This window comes from Macrobrachium nipponense, chromosome 15 (genome assembly GCF_015104395.2).
Source record: "Macrobrachium nipponense isolate FS-2020 chromosome 15, ASM1510439v2, whole genome shotgun sequence".
Classification (NCBI taxonomy): domain Eukaryota; kingdom Metazoa; phylum Arthropoda; class Malacostraca; order Decapoda; family Palaemonidae; genus Macrobrachium; species Macrobrachium nipponense.
Genome location: NC_087208.1, coordinates 60,405,600 through 60,430,189, shown reverse-complemented (window position 1 = coordinate 60,430,189; position 24,590 = coordinate 60,405,600). Strand labels below are relative to the sequence as shown.

General features: G+C 36.3%; 2 protein-coding genes across 2 annotated transcripts in view; one reads left to right on the top strand and one right to left on the bottom strand.

Moving 5' to 3' along the window:
• LOC135195001 (tetratricopeptide repeat protein 1-like) overlaps window positions 1–24,590 on the top strand; it is a 297,291-nt gene that overhangs the window by 20,334 nt on the left and 252,367 nt on the right. The gene's annotated exons all lie outside the window — the stretch shown is intronic.
• LOC135226928 (adhesive plaque matrix protein-like) overlaps window positions 22,741–24,590 on the bottom strand; it is a 9,634-nt gene continuing 7,784 nt past the window's right edge. Inside the window, exon 3 of the mRNA XM_064266607.1 lies at window positions 22,741–24,590. This exon is cut by the window's right edge and continues 72 nt beyond it. Coding sequence (XP_064122677.1) covers window positions 22,977–24,590 — 1,614 coding nt within the window. The 3' untranslated portion in view covers window positions 22,741–22,976.

The window sequence follows — 24,590 nt, the reverse complement described above, 5'->3', positions numbered from 1 at the left end:
ATATTTGTCGAGCTTATTCTTAAACACACTCTACGTTCACTCCTGTTATATTCCTCAGATGAGCTGGCAACGCATTGAATAGACGCTGCATTATCAGATGCTGGTGCGTAGTGGATTAATGTCCCCTGTGTGCTTTCCTTATTTTTCCTGTATAGTTTTGGGCACTATTAATCTACCTCTGCTTGCTCTTTCTGATATTTTTAGCTCCATGATGTTTTCAGCTATTCCTTCTATCTGTTTCCATGCCTGAATTATGTAGCGTTCTCTTTCTCCTTTTCTAGACTATATAAATTTTAATGGATTGTAGTCTTTCCCAGTATCAAGGTCCTTAACTTCTTCTATTCTAGCTGTAAAGGACCTTTGTACACTCTCTATTTGTGCAATATCCTTTTGATAGTGTGGGTACCATATCATATTGCAATATTCAAGTGGATTACGAACATATGTTTTATAAAGCATAATCATGTGTTCAGCTTTTCTTGTTTTGAAATGCCGTAACAACATTCCCATTTTTGCTTTACATTTTGCCAATAGAATTGCTATTTGATCGTTGCATAACATGTTCCTATTCATCATCACACCAAGGTCTTTAACTGCTTCCTTATTTGTGTGATTGTCTCATTATTAGGTTCCCCCTATATGCTATAGCTTTCCTTCTCTGTCTCCATAGTTTATTGATACAAATTTATCAGAGTTAAATACTATCCTATTTACCTCTGCCCAATCATATACTTTGTTAAGGTCTCTTTGTAGCGCGTTCCTATCTTCATCACAAGAGAGAGAGAGAGAGAGAGATGCCCATTTTATATTTAAGTAATTTTATACTATTAGTTAAAGTATACTTTATATCGAGGGAGAGAGAGAGAGTTGGAATTTTTTCATTTAATTAATTTTATACTATTAGTTCAAGTATACTTTATATTGAGAGAGAGCTGTGGAATTTTTTGTTTATATTATTATACTTTTTGTTTAAATACTTCTACTATATATCAAAAGAGAGAGAGAGAGAGAGAGAGAGAGAGAGAATAGATACAGGCTACTATTTGTTAAAGTTCTTATATACTCGGTATCCAAAGTGGCAAATATAGTATAACACTGTAGTACTCTGGAGACTTCACATTCGTAGGACAAATGATAGATCACAGTTATATATCTAGGGCTGAGAACTAAAAGGGCCAATGTCAAAAAATGGCAGATTGTAGTTAAGACCGTCACTAAACTAGAAATTTATCTCCGTTTCAGTGCTATAATGGCCAATGTTATAAGTTAAGCAATCACCCCCCCCCCCAAAAAAAAAAAAAAAAAAAAAAAAAAAAAAACTTTCGTTTGCTGTACTTACCTGAATTTTAATAAATTCAGGTAAGTATATTTTAAAATGCGTTTTTCTGAAAACATGTTTTTATGACATTGGCCCTTCTAGTTCTCAGCCCTAGATATAATCAGTTCAGCTTTGTCGCTTCATACCAGGTCGAATAACATGTCCGATTCTATGCTTCCGTATCACGCAGTTTAAGCACAATGGAGGAACCCCTATTAACGGCACAGTTGAATATCGTGTCCTTGATTGGTAAAGATTTTACGCCGTTCGTGTTAGTTTGGCGTGACATTTATTCCGCTGATATCTGTCATTTTAAAATGTTTCTTGTACAGAAGGATCTCTCTTTGCAACCCACTTTTTTTTTTTTTTTTTTTTTTTTTTTTGGGTTTTTTTTTTTTTTTTTTTTTTTTTTTTTTTTTGCAGCTTTCAGATATGTTTTGTACATATCAATTATGAGTGCATACATATGTATGCACACACATAATTGTTGTTGTTTTTGTTGTTGAAATAATCATTAACTAAGCAAAACAAAATTAGGAAGAGAATTCCAAAGTATATCACTTGAAGGAAAGAATCAATAATGGAAGAGGTCTCTCTCTCTCTCTCTCTCTCTCTCTCTCTCTCTCTCTCTCTCTCTCTCTCTCTCTCGAAAGCATGCTGATCCCCATCTAACACAAGAAACAAAAGAATCTCGCAGTCGTTGGCACTGGAATAAAATCATATGAATTTTATTTCCCGAGAAAGTATAAAATCTGTCATATTTGAAAACACCTCAGAATAAAATATGAATCTCTGCGCCCTTTCCTTATCAAATTTGGAATTAGCGTCAGATTAATATAGTAGATTTATGAGGATGGCATGCATTTCATACATTCCCACCCCCCTTCCACCCCCCTTTGCGGAGGTGCGGTATGAATACGTGTTATGTGGAATCACATGACAGATGAGGTCGTTCACGAACGAAGAAGAAGAAGAAGAAAAAAAGTAATTTATTCACTGAAGTATTGAGACGTCCTTGGTCGGAGGGGACACGAGATTAATCCAGTTATTATTAACTTCTGATATATAAATCGAGGTCACCCCATTTGTATGAAGGGAAATATTACTAGTTTTTTATTTGAAGGGATGGATAGAATTACAGTAAGGGTGGATTTTTCGATTTTTGAATTAGAAGGTCGCTTCAAATTGTCGGTTTCTCCTTGTTGAATTGATTTCTTTTTTCCTTGGAAGATGATTTGCATTTTTTTTTTCTTTCTGTCTTTTTTTTTTTTCCTTTTTCATTATGTACAAATTAGTAAAAAATGGCCGAAGTTTCTTCGGCTCAGTCGGGTTTCGTGTACAGCTTATAATGCTGCATGAGCCGCGGCCCATGAAACTTTCAGACACCGCCCGGTGGTGTCCTGTTCCATAGCGTTGCCAGACGTACCATCATGGCTAAATTTAAACCGTAAATAGAATAGAAATTACTTAGGCTAGAGGGCTGCAATCTGGAATGTTTGATGATTGGAGGGTGGATGATCAACATACCAATTTGCAGCCCGCTAGCCTTAGTAGTTTTTAAGACCTGAGGGCGGACGGGAAAAGTGCGGACAGAAAAAAGTGCGGACGGACAGACAAATAGCCACCTGAACCGTTTTCTTTTACAGAAAACTAAAACTAAAAATGACTGATTTCATTTTAGTTCCATTTGCTATTACCGCTGTTATTTCTTTTGTTGGGAACAGTAGCTTTTGTTAATTCACGGAATTGTTATTATTCGAAATTCTTGTTATCCTCGATTCTAAAATATCACAGTAGATTACAAGAAAAAATGTAATATTACAGATATGAAAATTGGCACAGAAATGAATAGAAGTCATCATGCTTCCGTCATAAGGTATCGTTCTTATTTTCCAAAGAAAGATTAATGTTCTTATTTTTTTTCCTGCGGTATCTTCGTTATTGTTAGCTATTCTGTTACCTGTTTCACCTGTTTTTTTAATTTTTATTTTTATTTTCATTCATCATTTGGAATTTTTGTTGTCATTCGTTATGAGCACCTGCATTTTTAAAAATTCCATCAAGTATCTTATTTTTCCTTAGTTTTCCATGACATTTAACTCCCACTGTTCTGTTCTCGTGTTATTTATTTGCCCCTTTTCAATTTCTCTATAATCTCGGCTTTCATTCTCCTTAGTCAATACCGTTCACTCTTCTTAGTTCTTGACTCGCTTTCTTTGTATTTTGCATTTTTTTAAATTTTAATTTCACATTCTTCTTGGTTTTAATCGTAACAAATGTCAGATTCGCCAAAATATTTGCATTTTAATTTTTTTGTCGCTTTTTTTTGGCTCTCCCTGGCTTTTTTCTTTTTTACATCTCGATTTTCTATCATTCCTTATTCTACGTAATTTTTTTTATTAGCTGAATGTATTATTGAATTAATTATGAAATGTATTTAAGTAAGTATACTGAATCTCAGACTTTGTTTAACTGTTTCAATAGTCTTTTTATTCAATTTTTTTTCGAGGTGTCATACGAATGTAGTACATTTTCTTGTTATTTTATGACAGTTCCATAGTCATATTGAAGGTTCCATTTTCGCTTGACGAAAATCTCGTAAGTTTTCTCTCTCTGATTGCGTAAGTTCTCCGTGCGTATACATTGCATTTTCACGGTCGTTGGGTTAACAATTATTTATTCTTGCTTTGCAATATGACCTAGAATTTTTTTTTTCGAGTATGAACCGAACATTGTGGACGTTTTAAATAAAAGTATCATGTTAATTATTATGGCTTTGACGTTGCACGGAATATATTTCTCTTGTGTTGCTGGATTATGATTACTAGATGTATGTAGAGTAACATGAGTGAAAATATGTCACGCATTGATGTAGGTTTGGGAATGAGTTAAAAACCGAATGATAATGGAATTTACGCTGAATGTGTTATCTATCTATCTATCTATCTATCTATCTATCTATCTATAATATATATATATATATATATATATCTCTATATATATATATATATATATATATATATTATATATATATGATATATATATTATATATATTTATATATATATATATATATTACAGGCAGATAGCCAAACCAGGCATTTAGCGAACTGCCTGATATTGCGGGCGGATAGCGAAATGCACTTAGGGACATTTGATCCCCCACCCCCCACCCCAGGGGCTAGTACTGAATACGGCGATGCAGTGTGACTCATCTAAACCGTTTCTCCGTGTTTAGTACTAGCCCCTGGAGGGTCAAATGTAATTCGCCCTAGTGTTTAGTACTAGGTACCCAAGCCCCTGGAGGATTATATATATATATATATATATATATATATATATATATATATATATACACACATACGTACATACATACTCATTATATATACATATATTATATATATATATATATAATATATATATATATATATATTATATATATATATTCCTAAGTGTCAAGCGCCCAAGGTTAATTATAACTGATAAGTGCATCTACCCGCCTAGGATTCATACAAACATACGTATATTAACGATGAAAGAAAAGACTGAAGCTATTGATTAGAATTGTTTGCCTACTACATGTTGCTCAAGAGGAAGTGAACGGGTGAGAAATGTGGAGTTGCGTAGATGAAAGTATAAACCGGAGTCTGAACCAAACAAAAGCTTCTTTCAGTTCTCTTCTGAAGATTGAAAAAGAAACCCACAAAATGACTGTGTATAAAGTGTTTCATCATAAATATTTACATTTTTATTTTACTCAACACCCGAGTATACTTTCAGGCCTTATCTGTGGCCCTTTCTCAAGAGCTGACAACCTACACATCTCTTGAGAAAGGGCCACAGATAGGGCCTGAAAGTACTCGAGTGTTGAGTAAAATAAAAATGTAAATATTTATAAGTTAAACACGTTATACACAGTAATTCTGTGGGTTTCTTTTTCAAATCGGAGTCTTTTGAGGTGATCTGTCATGCCGGAAGAATAGTGAGTGACGCGAATGTGAAATGAGTGAATATCCTTCGGAAGTTTGAACTTGAAGAGGAGGAAGGAGTGAGTAGGGGCGGAAGCAGAAAATCCCGGACGCAAAGTCCTGAGATGTGTACTATATGCTAGTATTGCGCCAGCCCCGGTTTTCGGTAACTTTGGGAGTAAGCCTACAAACTACTTTGTTGTTGTTGTTCTTGTTCTAGCTGTTGTTGTTGTTCTTGATGGAGGAGTAGGAAAGCCCTATGGAAAAGCTTTAAAAAGGTCTGAAAAAGGTGTTTCGCGTTGAGTTAAAGATACAGGACTTTCAGGATAGGATATCTATAGTCTATTCATTAGAATGAAAATGTACAAAATAAATAATGTGCATGTTAAACAGTACAGAACAATTATTTCTAATAAAATATAGCGCATTTATTATAATTTTCGTTCGTGAAACAAGACTAATTTTGACTGCAGAATTTAGCACGTGTTAATTTACGTTAATTTAGAAATATCATGTTTACAACTTATGCGTGGAGGGAAAATCTTGCACGCGTCTCGAGTACCTAAGCTGGAGGTCGGATCACGCCTTGATTTGCCATGCCCCTAGGTTAGGTTAGGTTATTAGCTTAGGTTGGGTTGAGTTAAAATAAATTATATCCGAATTTCGTAATTTGGTTGTGGGAAATATAATGAGACTATTTTCAAGAACATTCTGTGGTTAGTTTTTGAGATATGGCGTCCCGCTGTTTTCAAAGAAAGGTCTTGGTACTCTGTTACATCTCTGGAAAATGCATCCTGGAAAGAAAGGGCCGGTATATCCAGGAATCACGAGGGCGCCTAGGAGGATCAGTATCCAACGATTTATTAAAAATGAATAATAACTGTGGAAATATATTCAGATGTATCATGTAACATTCCTCGCGTTCATTTAAATTAATTGCCTTTATCTAGGCCTATGGAGTAGCTATTTTTCCACTCCCTCTCTTCAGGACATGATTGAATCAGCACTCAATTCCCGGGAGTAGAAATGGATGGAAATGGAAGTGCGGGGTAGAAGGAAGAAGGGAAGACCAAGAAAGAGATGGCGTGATTGTGTAGGGGAAGATATGTTATGGAAAGGTATTAACGAGAACGATGCACAAGACAAAAATTGATGGAGACGACTCATTCACAACGGCGACCCCATATAAAAATGGGTTATAGCTGGGAAGAAGAAGGAGAAGAAGAAGAAAAAGAAGAAGAAGAAGAAGAATTATGGCACCGCTTTCTGCAAGGTACGCTGAGGATCTAACTATTTAATAGCAGACGTAGCTGGAAAAATATGATTCGCTTGACAGTTATTATTTGAGTCGAGTATCACCTCCTGTTCATCATCATTCATGATGAAATGTAGATGGTGTCTTTTCCTGGTAATCCCCTCTTTGGGAAAAAAGAAAAAGACCAGGAAGTGTCAGTGAAAAAATCCTCCCCAATCCCTTTTTTGCTGGCGTTACCTGCTTAGGTATGTTAACGACTTCGCTGTTTCAGGAAACATTGGAAAAGCCTCCCTCCCTCCCTCCCCCCAACACCATGAAATTGGCAGGTATCACTGAAATACGTCTTATGACGAATTCTTGTCTTTGTAATCTAGTTTGAGGGTAGCCCTTTTAATTTCATTTATTAATTCAATTTGAAATCATTGCTTTTATTTGTGTTCGTGGGAAGTGTTGTTAGCATGTATTTTTGCATGTCTGTTTTCAGTTTGAGGGGTTGTTTACTGAAATGCTTTCCTATTTTCTTGTTTTTCTTTTTTTTGTGACGTTAATTTATTACGTAAAAGTTCATTTTTGCCATTTTCATGAAGACATGATTTGGCTGTTACCTTTGATATAATCATTACCAATTGAATGCAGGTCTGGTGACAGAGCTAGTTGTGTTTTATGTTGTTTTTCAGTGTCTTTCATGAAAAAAACTACAAATCAATAACTCTTTGTTGATAACTGGACAATGTTAGTACTTAAAAAATAATTATTTTTTACTTTATTAATTTTTAAGAGGTAAAACGCCAACTTGACCAAAAACAATTCATACAAAAATATTCAGAAATTTGAGACCCGGAGTTTATCGCAAGTCACACAGCATTTTATAGCCTCTAAATTTGGTGACTTGGTGAATCAAAGCAAGGGACTTACCTATCATTCACCATTGTTTGGATGATGACTTTAACGGTATTTTTTAGTAAGTTTATGGGACGCATACCTGTGATTTTCCTGTTCGATTTCAGTGTCATTGTGAGACTGGGGCTGAAATCGTTGATAATCAACTTGATATGTTGATATTCGATCTGACAAAAAATCTTAATAGGGTGTCATGTCTTTCCTATGTTTATTTATTTATTTATTTATTTATCTATTTACCTATCTATTAAGACGTTCCTATCAGATCAAGTGTGGCTTGTGAACTAAAACAAAATATTTTTTGGATTTTTTCCTTACAAAAGTTGCAGCTTTTTTTTTTTTTTAACGGTGATTTTTGTCCATTTTTTTTTTTTTTAACTCGGTGATTTTTGTCCATTGAATTCAAACCTTGTTTTAGGTATTATCTTTCCCCTCTTTGTATTGTGTAACCAAGTTCTACTCCTCACCTGTTTACGTTGGTTGTTGATTTCTTTTTACCTTTTAGGTGGTATTTTAGTAGGCGGTCTACCTGCCCATTTCTACACTGTTTCGCCGTGTTTAGTATTAGCCCGTCGGGAGTTAAATGTCCCTAAAGTAGCACCAAGGGTTGTTGTTGTTTGAGATTAAGCTGGCCTTATGCCAGCCTCGGGGATCAATTGTGGTAGAATGCACTTAGGGACATTTGACCCCCGACGGGCTAGTACTAAACACGGCGAAACAGTGTAGAAACACGCAGGTAGACCGCCTACTAAAGTAGCACCTATTTTTCTTATGAAAACTGATTACTGTGTCTGAGAGATATTCATTTTGTGTATGTGTGTGTATGTATATATATATATATATATATATATATATATATATATATATATATATATATATATACTATATTGTTCAAGATTTTAAGCCAGAACCAAGGAAAGTTAAGATTTCTTATAACAAGATTCATTCATCCTTGTCTATATGCAAGTTGCCCCTTTGAACTGAAAGCCTCCATTCTCTAGAGAGCTATCTCTGCTCCCATTGGCTGTCCTGAATTTCACCCCCACAGGGATTGGGCAGAGCTTACCAGAAGTTTTAAAAGGAGCAGGGACCCAGCAGCTCGCCCTCAGAAGAATCTTAGACCTGGGAGAACTCAGAACCCCCTCAGACATTGCCCTGCAGACACCACTTCACCCCTTCTGCTCCCCCTGCCTCCTCTGGGGAAGTCCCAAGTATTTTTATACTTCCATAGTGCATAGAAATATCAGCAGATAAGAAGACTACCAAGCCCAGGATTTCCAGGTACTGTGAGAATGGATTCCAGTTCAGCCAGGTAATTGTTTTTCTTTTGTCTGTGTTTCATTTCCATTCTTCCAAGGTGACTTCCCCCTCCTTTGTTTAGCTTCTCACTCCCCCAATCTTGGTTCAATGCTGTGATTACTCCCCTTGTGATACTAGTAAACATCCCCTAGTTAATTCAAGCAACAAAATAGTTCTCTCTGTGTAAATTCCCAGTCATTTTCATTCCCCCTGAGTGGCCTGTAAACCTTTGATTGAAAGAAAGTAGTGTGTAACACTCGCCCACGTGTACCCCCGCCTTATGCAAGGATACCATCTCTTTGCAGACAAACACTGAGCCTGATTGTGGGAGAACTTGGGAACCCTTTGGAGTAAGCTTTGCATTTTCAATAACCCATTTGCGCAAAATTCTGAACGCTGTGTCTGGTTCCCCCCAGCCACGTGTTTCCGGTGGATCGACAATCAACCACCTTATTAGTTCCTGGACCTATGTAAATTAATGTAAATATAGTGCATCTAAAACTAAAGACCAGCTTTTATGTAAATTCCTCCTTCCTCAGTAATATCGGCCTTCTACCATAGTTTTTTTTCTTCTCTTTCTTTGTTGTGATCTCTCGTTCCTCCATCCAAGGCCAATTTTTTTAGTGTTAGACTACATTTTCTCGGAGTGACCGAGGAGTTCTGAACAATATATATATATATATAATATATATATATATATATATATATATATATATATATATATATTATATATATACACATAAATAATATCATATTATTCAAGCCTAATGTACCTAGTAATTCAGCGTGACGCAGGTCCGTTTATTGACCGCAATCCAGCCCGGTTTATAGGACTAAAGATTTACGTCTAATTCGTTGAAACTATAACAACCTTTCAAAAGGAAATGGGTATATCATTACCACCGATGTATTTTAACTCTGTGAGGCAATCACCTGCAACAAATGATACGTTGAAAAATAAACAGAGAGAGAGAGAGATAACTGTTTCGTGTTTAGTAGACATGTAAGTGTTTACATAATAAAAATATGGAATGTTAGTCCATATATATAAAAGATTGCTTACAGGAATGTGATCAGACTAGAGACGCTAAAGATGACGTATACAATAAGTATGTAGGCTAAGTTGACATGCCGTCATCTGTGGTCATTCATTTGTTTTGAAACAGTCCAAGCTCCCTGCTTGAGACAACTACCGCCTACGTGATCTGTAGCGTGTCTCATTTTGATTGTGTGTTCGTATGAAACTATGTCATGGTATGTATGTTTTCATATGTTCGAACTACTGTCTGCTCCTTCATAACTTGTAACAGAGATGGTAGACAGCAGAACAGAGTTAGCTATCGTCATTAGAAGACCTGTACCTCTTTACCTAAGCTTTATCATGTAGAGAATAGGATTAGCCATCATCATTGCAGAAGCGATCAAGCTATCGTTATTAGAAGACTTGTACAATCATACCTGATCTTCACCATGTTCAAAACTTCAGAAGAATATATAATTTTTTTTTTTTACTTAGTGGTTTTTCTACAAGAACCTCCTCACCGAACCAACATGAGTTTAACACATCGTCGTAGTAACCAACAAGATAATACCGACTTCGTAAGTGATCTACAAACCCCCAGACACTCCATTGAAGATGGAAGTGCAATACCAACCGACTTAGCGTAAGATTATCGCTAGTCTAACATTACCTCATAGGGCGCCTTATCATACAAGGCACAAGCCCTAATATTGGTGGCCAGCGTACCAGAAGAACTCTACAACGTCCTACGAAGAAAAATCAGAATAATGAAGTATCATATAAGAACTCTTCAACGACGACGAAAGCAGCAGATTCTTCAAGCAATCTAGTATCATCGTTAGTGAGCGACTTCAGAAAACAACAAGATTCGTCAAGCAACTTAGCATCATCGTTTAGTGAATAACTTCAAGAAACAAAACCGACGTGTCCTTTTCCTACGGCAACGGAAGCTTCGTCTCTCATTAGAATCATTCAAGAAAACATCGTTAGTGAGCGTTTCCGGCACTGCAAGAAACAAACCGAACGCGTCTGCAGCATCGGATTTTCAAGGGCTCGAATCATCGAAACAACGCGCACGGGGAAAACTCAAGCCAAACCAGGTCATCCGCTAAATAGAGAAGGAGGACCAAGGCCGTGTGTCGTTATCGGAACACCGTGACTTCCCACAAAAGCAAGCTAAGTACAATTTTTTATTCATTTGGAGTAACTTTGAGTGTTTCCTTTGCAGGTCGAATTTCGTTATTCCTGTGGCTGAAGTTACGAGACATTCTTAATCTTACTTTTTTACAGTAATTATCTACATCATTGAGATTTCGCTACTGCGAGTTTTTATCTTTGAGTGTCTGTTTCCAGAAGTTCTACTGAAATATCATAATCATATACTATGTTAATTTTATCAGTTTTGGGTGATATTAATCCCTTACGTAACAAATCATATTAAACAGTGAATATGCGTTTACGCAGTGGACGTCTGTATTTATACAGATGCATGGATAGGGTCGTTAAACACCGTAGTGATTAGAAAACACACAAAAAACAAGTGGAACACCCGTACAAATCTATATAAATTAGAGGTAACACTATTTCGGGTCATGACAATAAATGCTCCTTTGCAAAGTCCCGATCGCAGTTTTAGCCTTGAGTTTTTTGAGTTATATAAAATATCGAACCTCAATGACTCAACTTAACTTTAAAAATATGGCTGGATTGCAAGGAATAACATGTCTGTTAAACAAAAAAACTTTCATCAGGCTAAATTGCGCTGACCAGGATCCCTCACTATTTCAAATTTTAGCAAAGAATGAAGTACAAACAGTTAATATTGAATGCAGTAGTGATAACTTGTCTTATTAGTAATCGCTCAGTTCCTAATAGTTCGTCATTCATTGCTTTATACGTAAACAGCAACATAATGCTAAATACACACAATACGTTGCCGATGGTAATAAAGAGAAGGATCCTAATTATTACAAAAAGAAATAGAAACAGTAGCCCGTTCAGAATCAAACAAGCAAACTCGGTGACTGTGTCACCTAGTCAAGCGGTCAAGGTCAGTCAAAAACTGCCGAAGTTTTCAAAGCAAAGCAAATTCCACACAATAAGCGACTCTAGCAGAGTGGGGAAAAGCGATGTTGGTTCATACATACCGATATCTTTTTGAATTAAAAGGATTTTGATTTTTCCTATGAAACACACGACCGTATAAAGTAATCAGAGCAGGTTTTCGTTTTTTTTTTTAATACGTAAGTTATTATAAGTAGTGGTGGATAAAGCCCGACTGTACGCGCCGTAAAAATTAGAATATCTTGTTTATTCTTTAGTAGACGTAATATCCTGTATTTACGACTCACCGTCTGTTGTTCGAACTTCTCTAATGAGAAGTCCGGATAAGCGAGCGCTTACAGATACCTCTATAGTTATAAAAAACATTGATCTGTATCTAGTGTAATTGTAAGATTCATCTAGGGGTATACAAAATATTATCTTACATCCTGCAAAATAAGGCGTGTTTATCAAAGGAAAATCCTATAAACCTTCAAACATATTAAAATCCGTTTGAACAAAAATGAGACAGTTAATCAAATAATAACTTATAGAACAAATACATTTGTCTCATAAATCGTAACATTGTTCAAATGACCCAACAGAATTCTCCCACAACCGCAGTCGTAGTTTGCACGCAAAATCTCGAGAAGCATGCACCCTCGAATGTCTTAGTGCGTGTAAAAAGACTTTGCTGGGAAATGAAATTTTAATCCTTCCCGACACTCTGAAATATAACGATTTCCGCGAACAAAGCCCTAAAAGTATACATATCGTGGATACGGAAGTTATAAATATCGCATTTTTTATTGTTGCTAATTTTTAATCACGCCCAACCAGTCGTGGATGAATCTCTCTGATAATCTATCTAAAGTAATATCCGTAAAGTCATTCAAGCAGAGGTGATTCAGCAGAAATTTTTTTTATCTTTTACCTGAATACCAGGAAGTTTCTCCACTAGCGAGTGATCTCTGGGAAAAACGGATGTAATTTAACACAAAACACGGTCTAAGGACAAACATAAAGCTATTTACGTACCTTCGTATAGATTCTCAATGAAATTTCAAAATAGAGATAAATGACGAAGTTGAAAAATGTTAGTAATAGGAGTCATTAGGAAATCAAATAAGCCCATATAATTTTTCCCTCAAACGTCATGCCATAAAAGATCGGAATTGGCGTATCTGCGTAGATTTCTGACGCTTAAACAAGGAAACGACTCCCGATAGTTTCCAGTGCCATGTACCGACGACATCTTATCTCTGTTAGGTTAGAATAAATTTTTTTTTTTTCACCAACGTGGACTTACTTAAAAGCTTTTACCAGATACCATTACCTAAGTGATTGTACCTCATACACCGTTTTCAGCACACTCAGGGGACATTATCAATTTTTACGTATGCCTCCGGCTTACGTTGCACCCCAATTACAATATAGTGTTTAGAGACTTTTAGGGGATACCCTACATTCCTATATGGATGATCTTGTAATCTTTTCTAATACCTTAGAAGTACATTCACATAAAGTAGAGCTAGTGCTACAGAGACAAGGACAAATAATCTCAGAGTAAAATATCTAAATGTGAGTTTTTTAAAACCGAACATGTTGATCTAGGTTTTATGTGTCTAGTCAAGGTCTTAAAGTAGTCCATGGTAAGGTGTCGGCTATTCATAACTTCCGGTACCTATTAACGTAAAAAGGGGATACAGCACTTTTGAGCAATAGTGGGTATTACAATCGTATGTAAATATGTAACTCTTCAATCATGACAGCTCCTTTAACAGATCTTACGAAGAAGAGCGTAGATTTATTATGGTCTAAAAAGCATCAACAGGCGTTAGATATCTTAAAAGCGGAATAATGCAGCTCACCTAACTTAAAAAAATCCCTGATTTAAATAAGGAATTTTTTTTTATTGCAACAGACGCCTCAGACCAAGGGGTAAGAGGGTATTACTTCAGTAATATGATAAACAGTTCTTCCCTATAGCTTTTTATTCACGTAAACTAAAGCCCTCTGAAAGTAAATATGCAGTAATAGGCAAGGAAGGGCTAGGTATCTTTAACTCACTAGTACATTTCAAGTTCATAATCTACGGCTATCCTGTTAAAGTCCTCACTGAGCATAAGTCACTTACCAAGTTTTTCAAAGGCTTTAATCACAGTCCAAAAGGAACTCGGTGACAAATGATCATTCAGGTCTTTGGAGCCAAGATAAGATATCTACCTGGGAAAGCAAATATCATAGCTGACGCATTATCCCGCAATCCCGCACCATACAGCAAAGAACCATTAATTAGACTAAAAGATATAGAAACATCCGTGCCTATTGTTAAAACCGTATCTAAACAAGAAAATTCCTTAACCCAAGAGATCGCGAGCATTGAATATCTGGGTCGGAGCGCAGAACTGTTACAAACTGAACAAAGCAAGTGTCAACAGCGATAAGCAAAACAATAAACACCAAATAAACAATTCGAAACGGAAACAGGGTCAGTGGCTAGGCAAAAAAAACAATAACACTTCGAGCAGAAACCCTAAAGCAAAAATATATTTAAAGTATGTGTATCAGAATAATGTAATCAAATGTAATATTATATGTAGGTCCGTGACGAGGAAAACCCGAAGAACACAGCAGATGACTAACGACCAGGTAGTAGTAATAATCTCTTTCATACCAATCGTCATAAACTGGTTGCATTCCGTCATCCAGGTTTCCCTACTATGTCACAGAAAGCCAAATCACTGTTTTACTGGCCTACGATGCTTACAGATATAAAAAGCATATAACTGATTGTAACACGTGTCATGAAAACAAGGGACACACTAAGACACCTGTCAGTTAAGGGCCTATCCTGTGCCAAATCAATCCTTGAAAGAATATACTTAGAATTATTAACAGAATTACGAGTCTGACAGAGGGAATAAACACTTCTTAGTGTTAATAGTTCCTTGACACGTTATATAGAAGTAATAGCACTAAAAACAAACACCGCAATTGAGTGCGTTAGGAATATTTATGAGTGCTAAATCAGTAAACATGGAATTCAACACATGATAATCTGACTCGGGTGGCGTAAATCAATAATAATCTCCTTAACACGTTGTGTGAATTCCTATCCATTAAGAAAACCAGTAATATATTTTATCGCCCAGAGTCAATCGGTTTGGTAGAATAAGAGATAAATCAGAAAGTGTCAATGTCTTACGAGTTACAACTCGTGATATTGGATCCGAACTGGATTATAGCGGTTCTCGCGGTTTTAAATACCTTTATCATTTATATCTTGTATCTATAGAATTGATGCCGCAAGTAGCCTTATACGGTACGCCGCTAGAACACTTTTCCATTTCCACCAATATTCAAGCCAACCATGTTAATTTATCAAATAATAATATAAAAAAAATATATAAATAAACAATCTAAATATAAAAAAAAATAAAATAAATATGGATACAAGTGGAGTCAATATAATACACTCCGTAAGAAGTCGGAAGGGTTACAAATTATAATAAAAAAGGAATCACGATAAAATCAATAAGCAAAACGTAACCATAGATAATTAAATATCCAAATATATATGCGTAAAGATTTGAACTCTAACTTAACGCTTTAGTAATGACAAATAAGCTAAAAGTTCAAACACATATCCAAAACCTACTGACATATTGTCTGTCCCGGTGATTTATATTCGTAGTCAATGAAAAGAAATAAAAAAAAATAAAAATAATAATAATATAATAAATAAATAAATAAAATAAAATAAAAGAGATTTTAAAGTCAGGAAGTCTAGAAGTGAAAATCTTATCTATGGAATAATCCTATATGAATCTTATACAGGGCTAATAATATATATAGAATTTGTATGGAAACTTTTTTCATTAGTTTGAATAAGGAATATTTAATTTAACATAATTACAATTATGCAGATTTCCAGCATGAAACTAATATATTTGTTCAATTTGGTACTGTTTTTTTTTCAGACATTCTTCTCATGTGGGTCGAGTATTAAAAACAAAAAATTTATCCTAAAGTCGTATCTCTTACAGCAAGTAACGTAACTCTTAGCTGGCTGAGAGCAATCTCCTGCCAAGTGACGACGTCATCATTGCCGTATCAGCATTTGTTCCTTTTAACCTCAATAATCTGCTTACACAGGCTTCATCTCGCGATTGCAAAGCAGGTTGCTGGAGAAAGGAATGCTTAGCCCGAACTTCTCATGGGCAAGGCAGACGTAGGTACAAGTGTCTATCGGTATGCGCAATGCAACTTGCAATCATTTTAAAATTAATAAACAAAATAAGGAAATAGAATTTCTATAACATCAAAATGAATTAATTTTTTCTGAACCTCATAGACATTTAGAAGTATCACGATATGGATATGGATTATTTACTTGCAACATTAGCTTATTACAATCCAGGTAAATCACATTCATGGGAAAATGTCACATTTTCTTGAAAAACCCAAAGTTTATTTAGAAATTAGTTACATAGTGGGTTTTTTCGTTGCACCTCCTACCTATTAATAAAGTTTTTAAAATTAACCTCAGAGGATGCGCGCGAGAAAATTGAATATGAAACTTTTGTTAGGGCACATAGGATCAGATTTTATCACAACTTAATTTCAGTTAGCATAGAGAAATACAGAATCATGATTAATCTTCTCTTTGACTCTTATGTTGCCTGGCAATCTTACAAATAGCTCCGTTTTCCACTTCTTTGTCTAGTAATTTACTACCAGTAATATCGAATTTTCTTTGGGATTTGTATTGATATCTGTTTATTTGTTATAATTATGGATATTTTTACAGTCATCATAGACCTGGATAGGTTCACTCATTGTTAATGCCATGGATAAAAAAGTTTGTACAGCGGACTCTTTTGAATTCCAAAATATCAGCGAATTCATGTGGGTTAAGTCTGGTCTAAATAGCTCTCTTCCCTCCCGTATTTGGATGTCGTCTGAATTTACTTTGCCCTTGTAACAAGTATAATTTCACTTGCAGGCTGATTAATGAAACCTGGTTACAGTATCCTGCGGTACGAGAGTTTCACATCGCAACTTCAAAAAATCGTTCGTCGCTGCGGATGACTACAGTCAAGTAACAACCGCCTACAATGTGAAAGGAATTTCATGGACTTCTTCGACCGACACCGTATCTCGTCGTTAATCTCGTTTTAATGCGGAACGCTCCCGCGACTGTCGGAATCGCCTACGAAAGGGACATACTTCCGACGATTACGACCCGAAGGATATTCAACTCTACTTTGCTGGCGAAGGACTCGTGCTGGGGATGTTTTTTTATTCATCGCGAACGTAATCGTGTAGCTTAGGATGCAGAGAATAAGTATGAGCGCAAAATGGAACGTTGGACCCGCCCAGGCAAATTTTCCCCTTGTTTTAACCATTGAAAAAGGCCGTTTCATTTGGCTAAAGGTGGTTGTCTGGAACTGTGTAATGGACGAAAAGTTGTTCGAAAGCTAGTTAAAAGTGAAGTAGTATAACCTCGGTCATGTAATCCTATAGTAAGTATAAAGTTATCATGGTATCCTATATATAATTGATCATAAATAACAGAGTCGAAATATATCTTTGCGTGTACGCAATAGGAATCTCTTATATAAATGATCATAAATAACAGAATCTAAATATATCTTTGCGTGTACGCAGTAGGAATCTATTTAAAGTGCACATATATTAATCATAATTATATGAATCCATATACATATGTATAAACAAATCTGCAGTTATATATGAGTTAGTATATGAATTAATGAATCAGATATATAACATTTAGCATAAACATCAACGAATCAATCAGAATAAACATTAATAATTTTATCAATTCATATATGAAATTTTTTATCAGTGAAAATATGATTTTTATCATGTTAATCTTCATTCTATGCAATTATCAGAGTACATTAGTATTTTCTGTAGCATAAGTATCTTAATGAGATGAAGTGAAAAACTGTATCATTATATATCACGTGATCACTATTATTTACCAATATCATTGTTTTATATTTTATTACTTGAATCAATTCATGTACACCATGAATTTTTATTTACTTATATATATATATATATATATTCACATAGTGTCTGTATCACACTCCTATAAGTCAAATGCAAGTCAAGTTTGAGTAATATTCAGTAGTTGGTTTTGGTAGCTGACCGAGCTAATGTAAGTGTTTACATAATAAAAATATTGGAATGTTTTAGTCCATATATATAAAAGATTGCTTTACAGGAATGTGATCAGACTAGAGACGCTAAAGATGACGTATACAATAAGTATGTAGGCTAAGTTGACATGCCGTCATCTGTGGTCATTCATTTGTTTTGAAACAGTCCAAGCTCCCTGCTTGAGACAACTACCGCCTACGTGATCTGTAGCGTGTCTCATTTTGATTGTGTGTTCGTATGAAACTATGTCATGGTATGTATGTTCATATGTTCGAACTACTGTCTGCTCCTTCATAACTTGTAACAGAGATGGTAGACAGCAGAACAGAGTTAGCTATCGTCATTAGAAGACCTGTACCTCTTTACCTAAGCTTTATCATGTAGAGGAATAGGATTAGCCATCATCATTGGCAGAAGCGATCAAGCTATCGTTATTAGAAGACTTGTACAATCATACCTGATCTTCACCATGTAAAACTTCAGAAGAATATATAATTTTTTATACTTAGTGTTTTCTACAAGAACCTCCTCACCGAACCAACATGAGTTTAACACATCGTCGTAGTAACCAACAAGATAATACCGACTTCGTAAGTGATCTCACAAACCCCCAGACACTCCATTGAAGATGGAAGTGCAATACCAACCGACTTAGCGTAAGATTATCGCTAGTCTAACATTACCTCATAGGGCGCCTTATCATACAAGGCACAAGCCCTAATAGACATCCCACTCCACTCTGTCATCCTCCGAAGGTATTTTGCAATCTAAATTTTCGCGTATACGGCTCTGTAAATTCTGATGTGTACATATTCCTGCTTCGTTCGAACTCAAAGCTCCTTCTTTTCTCTCTTTTATAAATTTTGGAAATCGCTCTACCTTTTTTTTTTCCTTTGAGAATTCACTCATCGTCTTTCCTGGGAATCAGCCTCGCATTTCTGCCTTCAGTTTTACTTTTTCCTGCGTTCTTCTGGGCTAAATAAACGTATTAGGTTCACCGTTTCCGCTGCTTATCTCTTAACAGCCAACTTGAATTACCATCTTCCTGCGTCGTATTACCTTTCCGATAAGCGCAAGAAGTCGAAATAAGCCCAGACACTTTAACTCTGCCCGGACATTATCCTCTCTCTCCTTGTTCGGCAAGAGGATTTCGCGGGAAAAGCGAAACGAGTTGCCATCTTCTCCCCACCCCCTCCTTGTGCTTTGCAAGGGGATTCCCAAGAGTGTTTACGCGCGCGATTATGGCGGCCACACGCAATGATCTATTCACAGAGATCCGGTGAACACAAGTGGACGCTATCTATTTTCATATGCGATATGCGTGGTGCGTCTAGGTGTTGTTATCTCGACACGGTTTCCTTGCGCTGCTTTGCGTGAGCTCAAGCACCGTCGTGAACGTTCAAGGACGGAGCTCTTGAAAAGACTCCAGATTAAGAAAAAGACGGTTGGTATGAGCGGCATGCAATGCACGGACGTGATGGTGGTGGTGGTTTCGATGATTGATTTTGTGAGACTTTTTTTCTTGGATGCTTTTTCCTTGCGTTGTTGATTATATGTCATTTAAATTAGCGTGGGTGTTTTTCAGCATCTTTTGTTTATTGCGCAGTATGTACCTCGTGTTTATTTTATTTTATTTTTTTATTACACAGCGTATAATGCGCACTACTGTTTTCACGAACTGGCGTATCCCATTTTTTAAAAGTTTTTTATATTTTCCAGTCAAAGAATCTCTGTTTTTCGATACTCTATAACATGTCAAAATTTCAGCTCTCTGCGTTGGCAGCTTTCCCAGTAAAATGTCCACAAAAGATGAGTGGTTATCTTTTCGTAAAAATTACTTTGCGTCTTTGGAACCTTAGCAGTGGATTAGGCAGATCATAGTTTTAAGATCCTCACTTCAAAGTAGCAATTAAAATTAAGGGAAATATTTTATGGTACGCCCTTGATGGCTTTTCTCAGTATGGAAGTCAATGTTATACATAACTTATCATACTGGATGATGCTTAACTATGGGACTTCACAGTTTCTGTAGGATCGAGATGACTGACGGGCGCAACGAGAGAGAGAGAGAGATCCAACCACGGTGCTCGTCGTAATCCATACAATACTAATAGGCCTATAGGCCTAAGAGACCTGAAGGTGCCGCTCAATGGAGAAACGGATTTAGTCAGTTCTTTGTAAGTCAGAACTACATACACTTAGTACACATATATATTATATATGTATGCGTATGTATGTATAAAGAAATTTTGCCTAAACCGATAAAAGCATGCTTAAACCTTGGAGGAATAAGGCTTAAACCAGCCACCGTTTACAATAAGGCTGCATCATCGCCCTCCACTTCTCACCCAACCGGAAATTTTCGATAATTATTATCCAGAAAGTAGCAGTAAGATGCAAATGGCACAAATTTAGAGTCAAACATAACGTTAACATTGCTCGCAGACTATGAACGTATGATAATCGAGAAACAGCGATTTACAATTTTTGTCGTTTTCCGCCAATTCTGGGTAAGAAAAAACTTTTTGAAGGACGGTAAAATGGTAACACCCCTTTAGGTACAGTACATGACTTGCGGTTTACCTCACATATACTTTTCTCTCGTCGTTTTTTCTTTAGTATATGTAAGAAATATCTTGTCGGTCTTAGAATTAAAGGTAAAAATCTAAGGTTTTTCCTTTTCTGTTGCGGGGAGTACGGTATTATCCATAAAGATTGGGAATCTATTTCCTATCCCAAATGAGCGGAACATTTATGCATATTGATTGTAGTAAGTTTTCCCGGTATTCCACAGAACTTTGTCCTATGGATCTTGTATTTCCGTGATCCCCCGCATGTCTAGAGAGCTGTTGTCTACATTACCAAAAGTTTTACATGTCCTAACATAGTACTTTCCATCCTTTAACTTTCACTCACTCCCTTACTGCGCTTAATTTTCTTAATTATTTCATTTTCTCAGTAACCGACAACTTCTTTTGAGACCCATCATGTTTTCCAAACTGCTTTCAAAGTCAGAGATTATCATCTTTTTTTGCATTTCATCTTCATTAGTTTTATACGTTAATAAGCATCCATATTAGTTTTTGTCATTAGGTAACCCTTCGTTATATTCCTTTTTTGTTTTTGAATAATCGTTACGTTCTTTGCGGTTGACTGACAAATTTAGTTTGCCATCTTTGTGCTTTATTTTTCTGTATGTAGTCAATGTTACCTCTTTGAATTTGTAACAAAATCCCTATTAAAGAAAACGGACTTTTCAGCCACGATAGAAAATCAGTCGTGTATATTTGTAAGGGATACTATATAAATCTGTACTGTTTTTTTTTTTTAACGCTAGATTACAATTCGCAAGTATAGGTAAGATTTTAGTAGAGATATTTGCTATTTATGGGTGTATTTTATGATGCTACGAGTGATTCATGACTCGTTTAAAAGTAGTATTTGGCGACATTGATATCCTGCTTGACCAATAAATAGTTGAGTGGTTCGTTTAGTTAGTAAAAAGTGACCATAATAGTAAAGTGTTAAATTATCGGAAAATAATGATATTCTTTTTTTACGAAATTGTTGATACTGTTGTACCTAAAATTCTTGAGGAAGTTTTTTTAAGGCACCGGAATGCCTTTTTAAAATAGCAGCTATTTAACTAATTAAAAGATTAATTAGATCACCCATTTACTGCTTCTTGCGTGTTTAAATTTATATGTTTATCAGTTTACAAGGATATAAAACATGAATTTTAGTCGTCTTTATCTCGTTTCTTAACATACATTCATTATGTACATATACAAGGTCAATAATTTAACAACTTACTTGCATACACAGTTCAGGAAGAGTTTCCCGTAGTAGTTATTGAAATTGTATATTTAAGAGCGGCATTTGAAGGTCTTAGTCTTTACATTCTTTAGACTATTGTTTTTTTATACTTTCAAAGACCTAAAATTAGTTTGAACTTTGGTAATTGGATACTTAAAAACCTTGCTCTGGTAGAAGTTATTCTGTAGTATGTCCCCAAGCTAGGAATTTACTTTGTAAAGTAAGCTTTATTTTAAAGATCCTCGTGTTGGCAAGATTTTGCTGCATCCATAAGCTTTATATATTATATGTCTATATATATATTATATATATATATATATATATAAATATATATATATATATATATATATATAGATATATATTATATAAATATGGGGATACAATCCACAATGAAGTAAAATCCTCTTGTAGTTTAAGATATATATTTCTTGTACAGGATTAAAGCTTTCGAACCCATCAACTTTGGTCTTGTTCACAATACCAAAGTTGATGGTCGAAAGCTTTAATCCTGTACAAGAAATATATATTTTAAACTACAAGAGGATTTTACTTCATTGTGGATTGTATCCCCATTTACTTAGAGGTACGACATAGTACCTGGCTTCTGCATATATATATATATATATATATATATATATATATATATATATATATATATATATATATATATATATATATATATATATATATATATATATATATATATATAAACTTATCACTTACATAATTCTTCTGGATGGTATCTAGCGGATTTCTTTATTCAAAAAAGTTTCAAGCTGTCCTGGACTAAGAGTCCTCATTGTCAAGTATAAATGCACATAACAATTGTGTAATTGATAAGTATATATATATATATAATATATATATATATATATTATATATATATATATATATATATATATATATAATGTATATAAATTTATGGAGAAATATTAATAATTCTGAAATGTTATTGCAATTGATTTTATATGTTTGCCTCTTTATATAAGGCATTTACCATCATAGGCTCTGCATTTACATCGAGGTCTTAGTGATAAGACTACTTTCATAAGTAAAACTGACGCTACACCTTAAACTACGGAATTACTGTACCTACCTATACAAGCTTTGAACTTTTGGAATGTTTTTGTTTTTATTCTTTTATTGTATTTTTTCTTCAACTTGTCTTAGTACCTTATGGGAGGCTTCGAAGGTTGAAGAAGCGGCGAGTAGGTCGGCTGTGGGTAATACACCCCATTGTAGGTCTTTTGTGGCTTGGGTAGCGGTTCACGCTTCCCCGATTGGCTCTCTTTAGGGTCCTGTGGGTGCTCTTTGTGTTTAGGCGAGTGGGTGGGACCTCCTTTCTGTGTGGGTGGATAGACGGCTCCCTTTTGTGTGGGAGTGAGGGCTAATTCCTTTTGTGTGGGTGCGTGGATGGATTCTCGAAGTGGACTGAGGAGTGCTTTCCTTGTGAATTTGGCGGTTGTGGGTGGATGGGTGGGTTTTGTGGGTGTTGTTGGGTGGATAGGTGCTTTGTGTGTGGGTGGAGGGGTAGGTGCTTTGTTTGTAGGTGGATACATAGGTGCTTTGTGTGTGGGTGGACGGGTAAGTGCTTTGTGTGTGGGTGGATATATAGGAGCTTTGTGTGTAGGTGGATATATAGGTGCTTTGTGTGTAGGTGGATATATAGGTGCTTTGTGTGTGGGTGGATATATAGGTGCTTTTTGTGTGGGCGGATATATAGGTGCTTTGTGTGTGGGTGGACGGGTAGGTGCTTTGTGTGTGGGTGGATGGATAGGTGCTTTGTGTGTGGGTGGATATATAGGTGCTTTGTGTGTGGGTGGATATTTAGGCACTTTGTGTGTGGGTGGATTTACAGGTGCTTTGTGTGTGGGTGGATATATGGGTGCTTTGTGTGTTGTTGGATGGATAGGTGCTTTGTGTGTGGGCGGATGGGCAGGAACTTTGTACTGAGGAGAGTGGACCGGCTCTTTGTAAGGAGGAGGGAGACTGTGGCCTTCGTAAGGTGGAAGGTGGACATGACCTTTGTAAGGAGGTGGTGGAGGAGGATGTCCTTTGTATGGGTGTGGATGATGGGGATCCCCATGTATGTGGGAATGGATGGGCCCTTCATGTGGATGAGGATAAGGATAAGAAGTGATGTGTGGATAATGGGGACTTGCATGTGGCGGTGGATGAGGATGAGGATGCGGTCCCTTATGGAGTGGTTTGAATGGATGAGGCGGATGGTGGGGATGGTGTGGCGGTGGATAGTGTGGTGCGAGTGGGTGTGTATGATCATGATGATGATGAGGAGGCTCTGGATGATGAGGACCTGGATGATGTGGTGGGTTATGCGGAGGTGGAACGGGCCTCGGTAAATGTGACTCGTGATGATGTGAATGGGCTGGGTACAGTGGTCTGTAAGGAGTTGGGTAGGGATGTGGTTGTTTGTGATGATGTGCTTTTTTGGTAGCCTCGGAAGGCTTCGGTTTGGGCGAGACGGAGGACGCGTGCCCTTTGGGCGACGTAGTCACCTTGTAGGGCGCAGTCGTTTCCTCAGGTTCGGTGAACAAGGGCTTGAAGGGTGTCAGTGGGTGCTTGTATGGGGGCGGCGCTGGATGGTGTGGGTATGGAGTCGGTTTATAACTAGACTTAGGACTAGGGTACTTTGCCCCTCCCTCATAAGTGATGACCGGGTGATACCCCGTTTCGTCGGCTGTGTAGGTCACGACCTGCGTGCGGCCGTCGGGAAGCAACACCCGATACTGCCCTGTTGTCTTGGAGCCCTGGCGCGATTC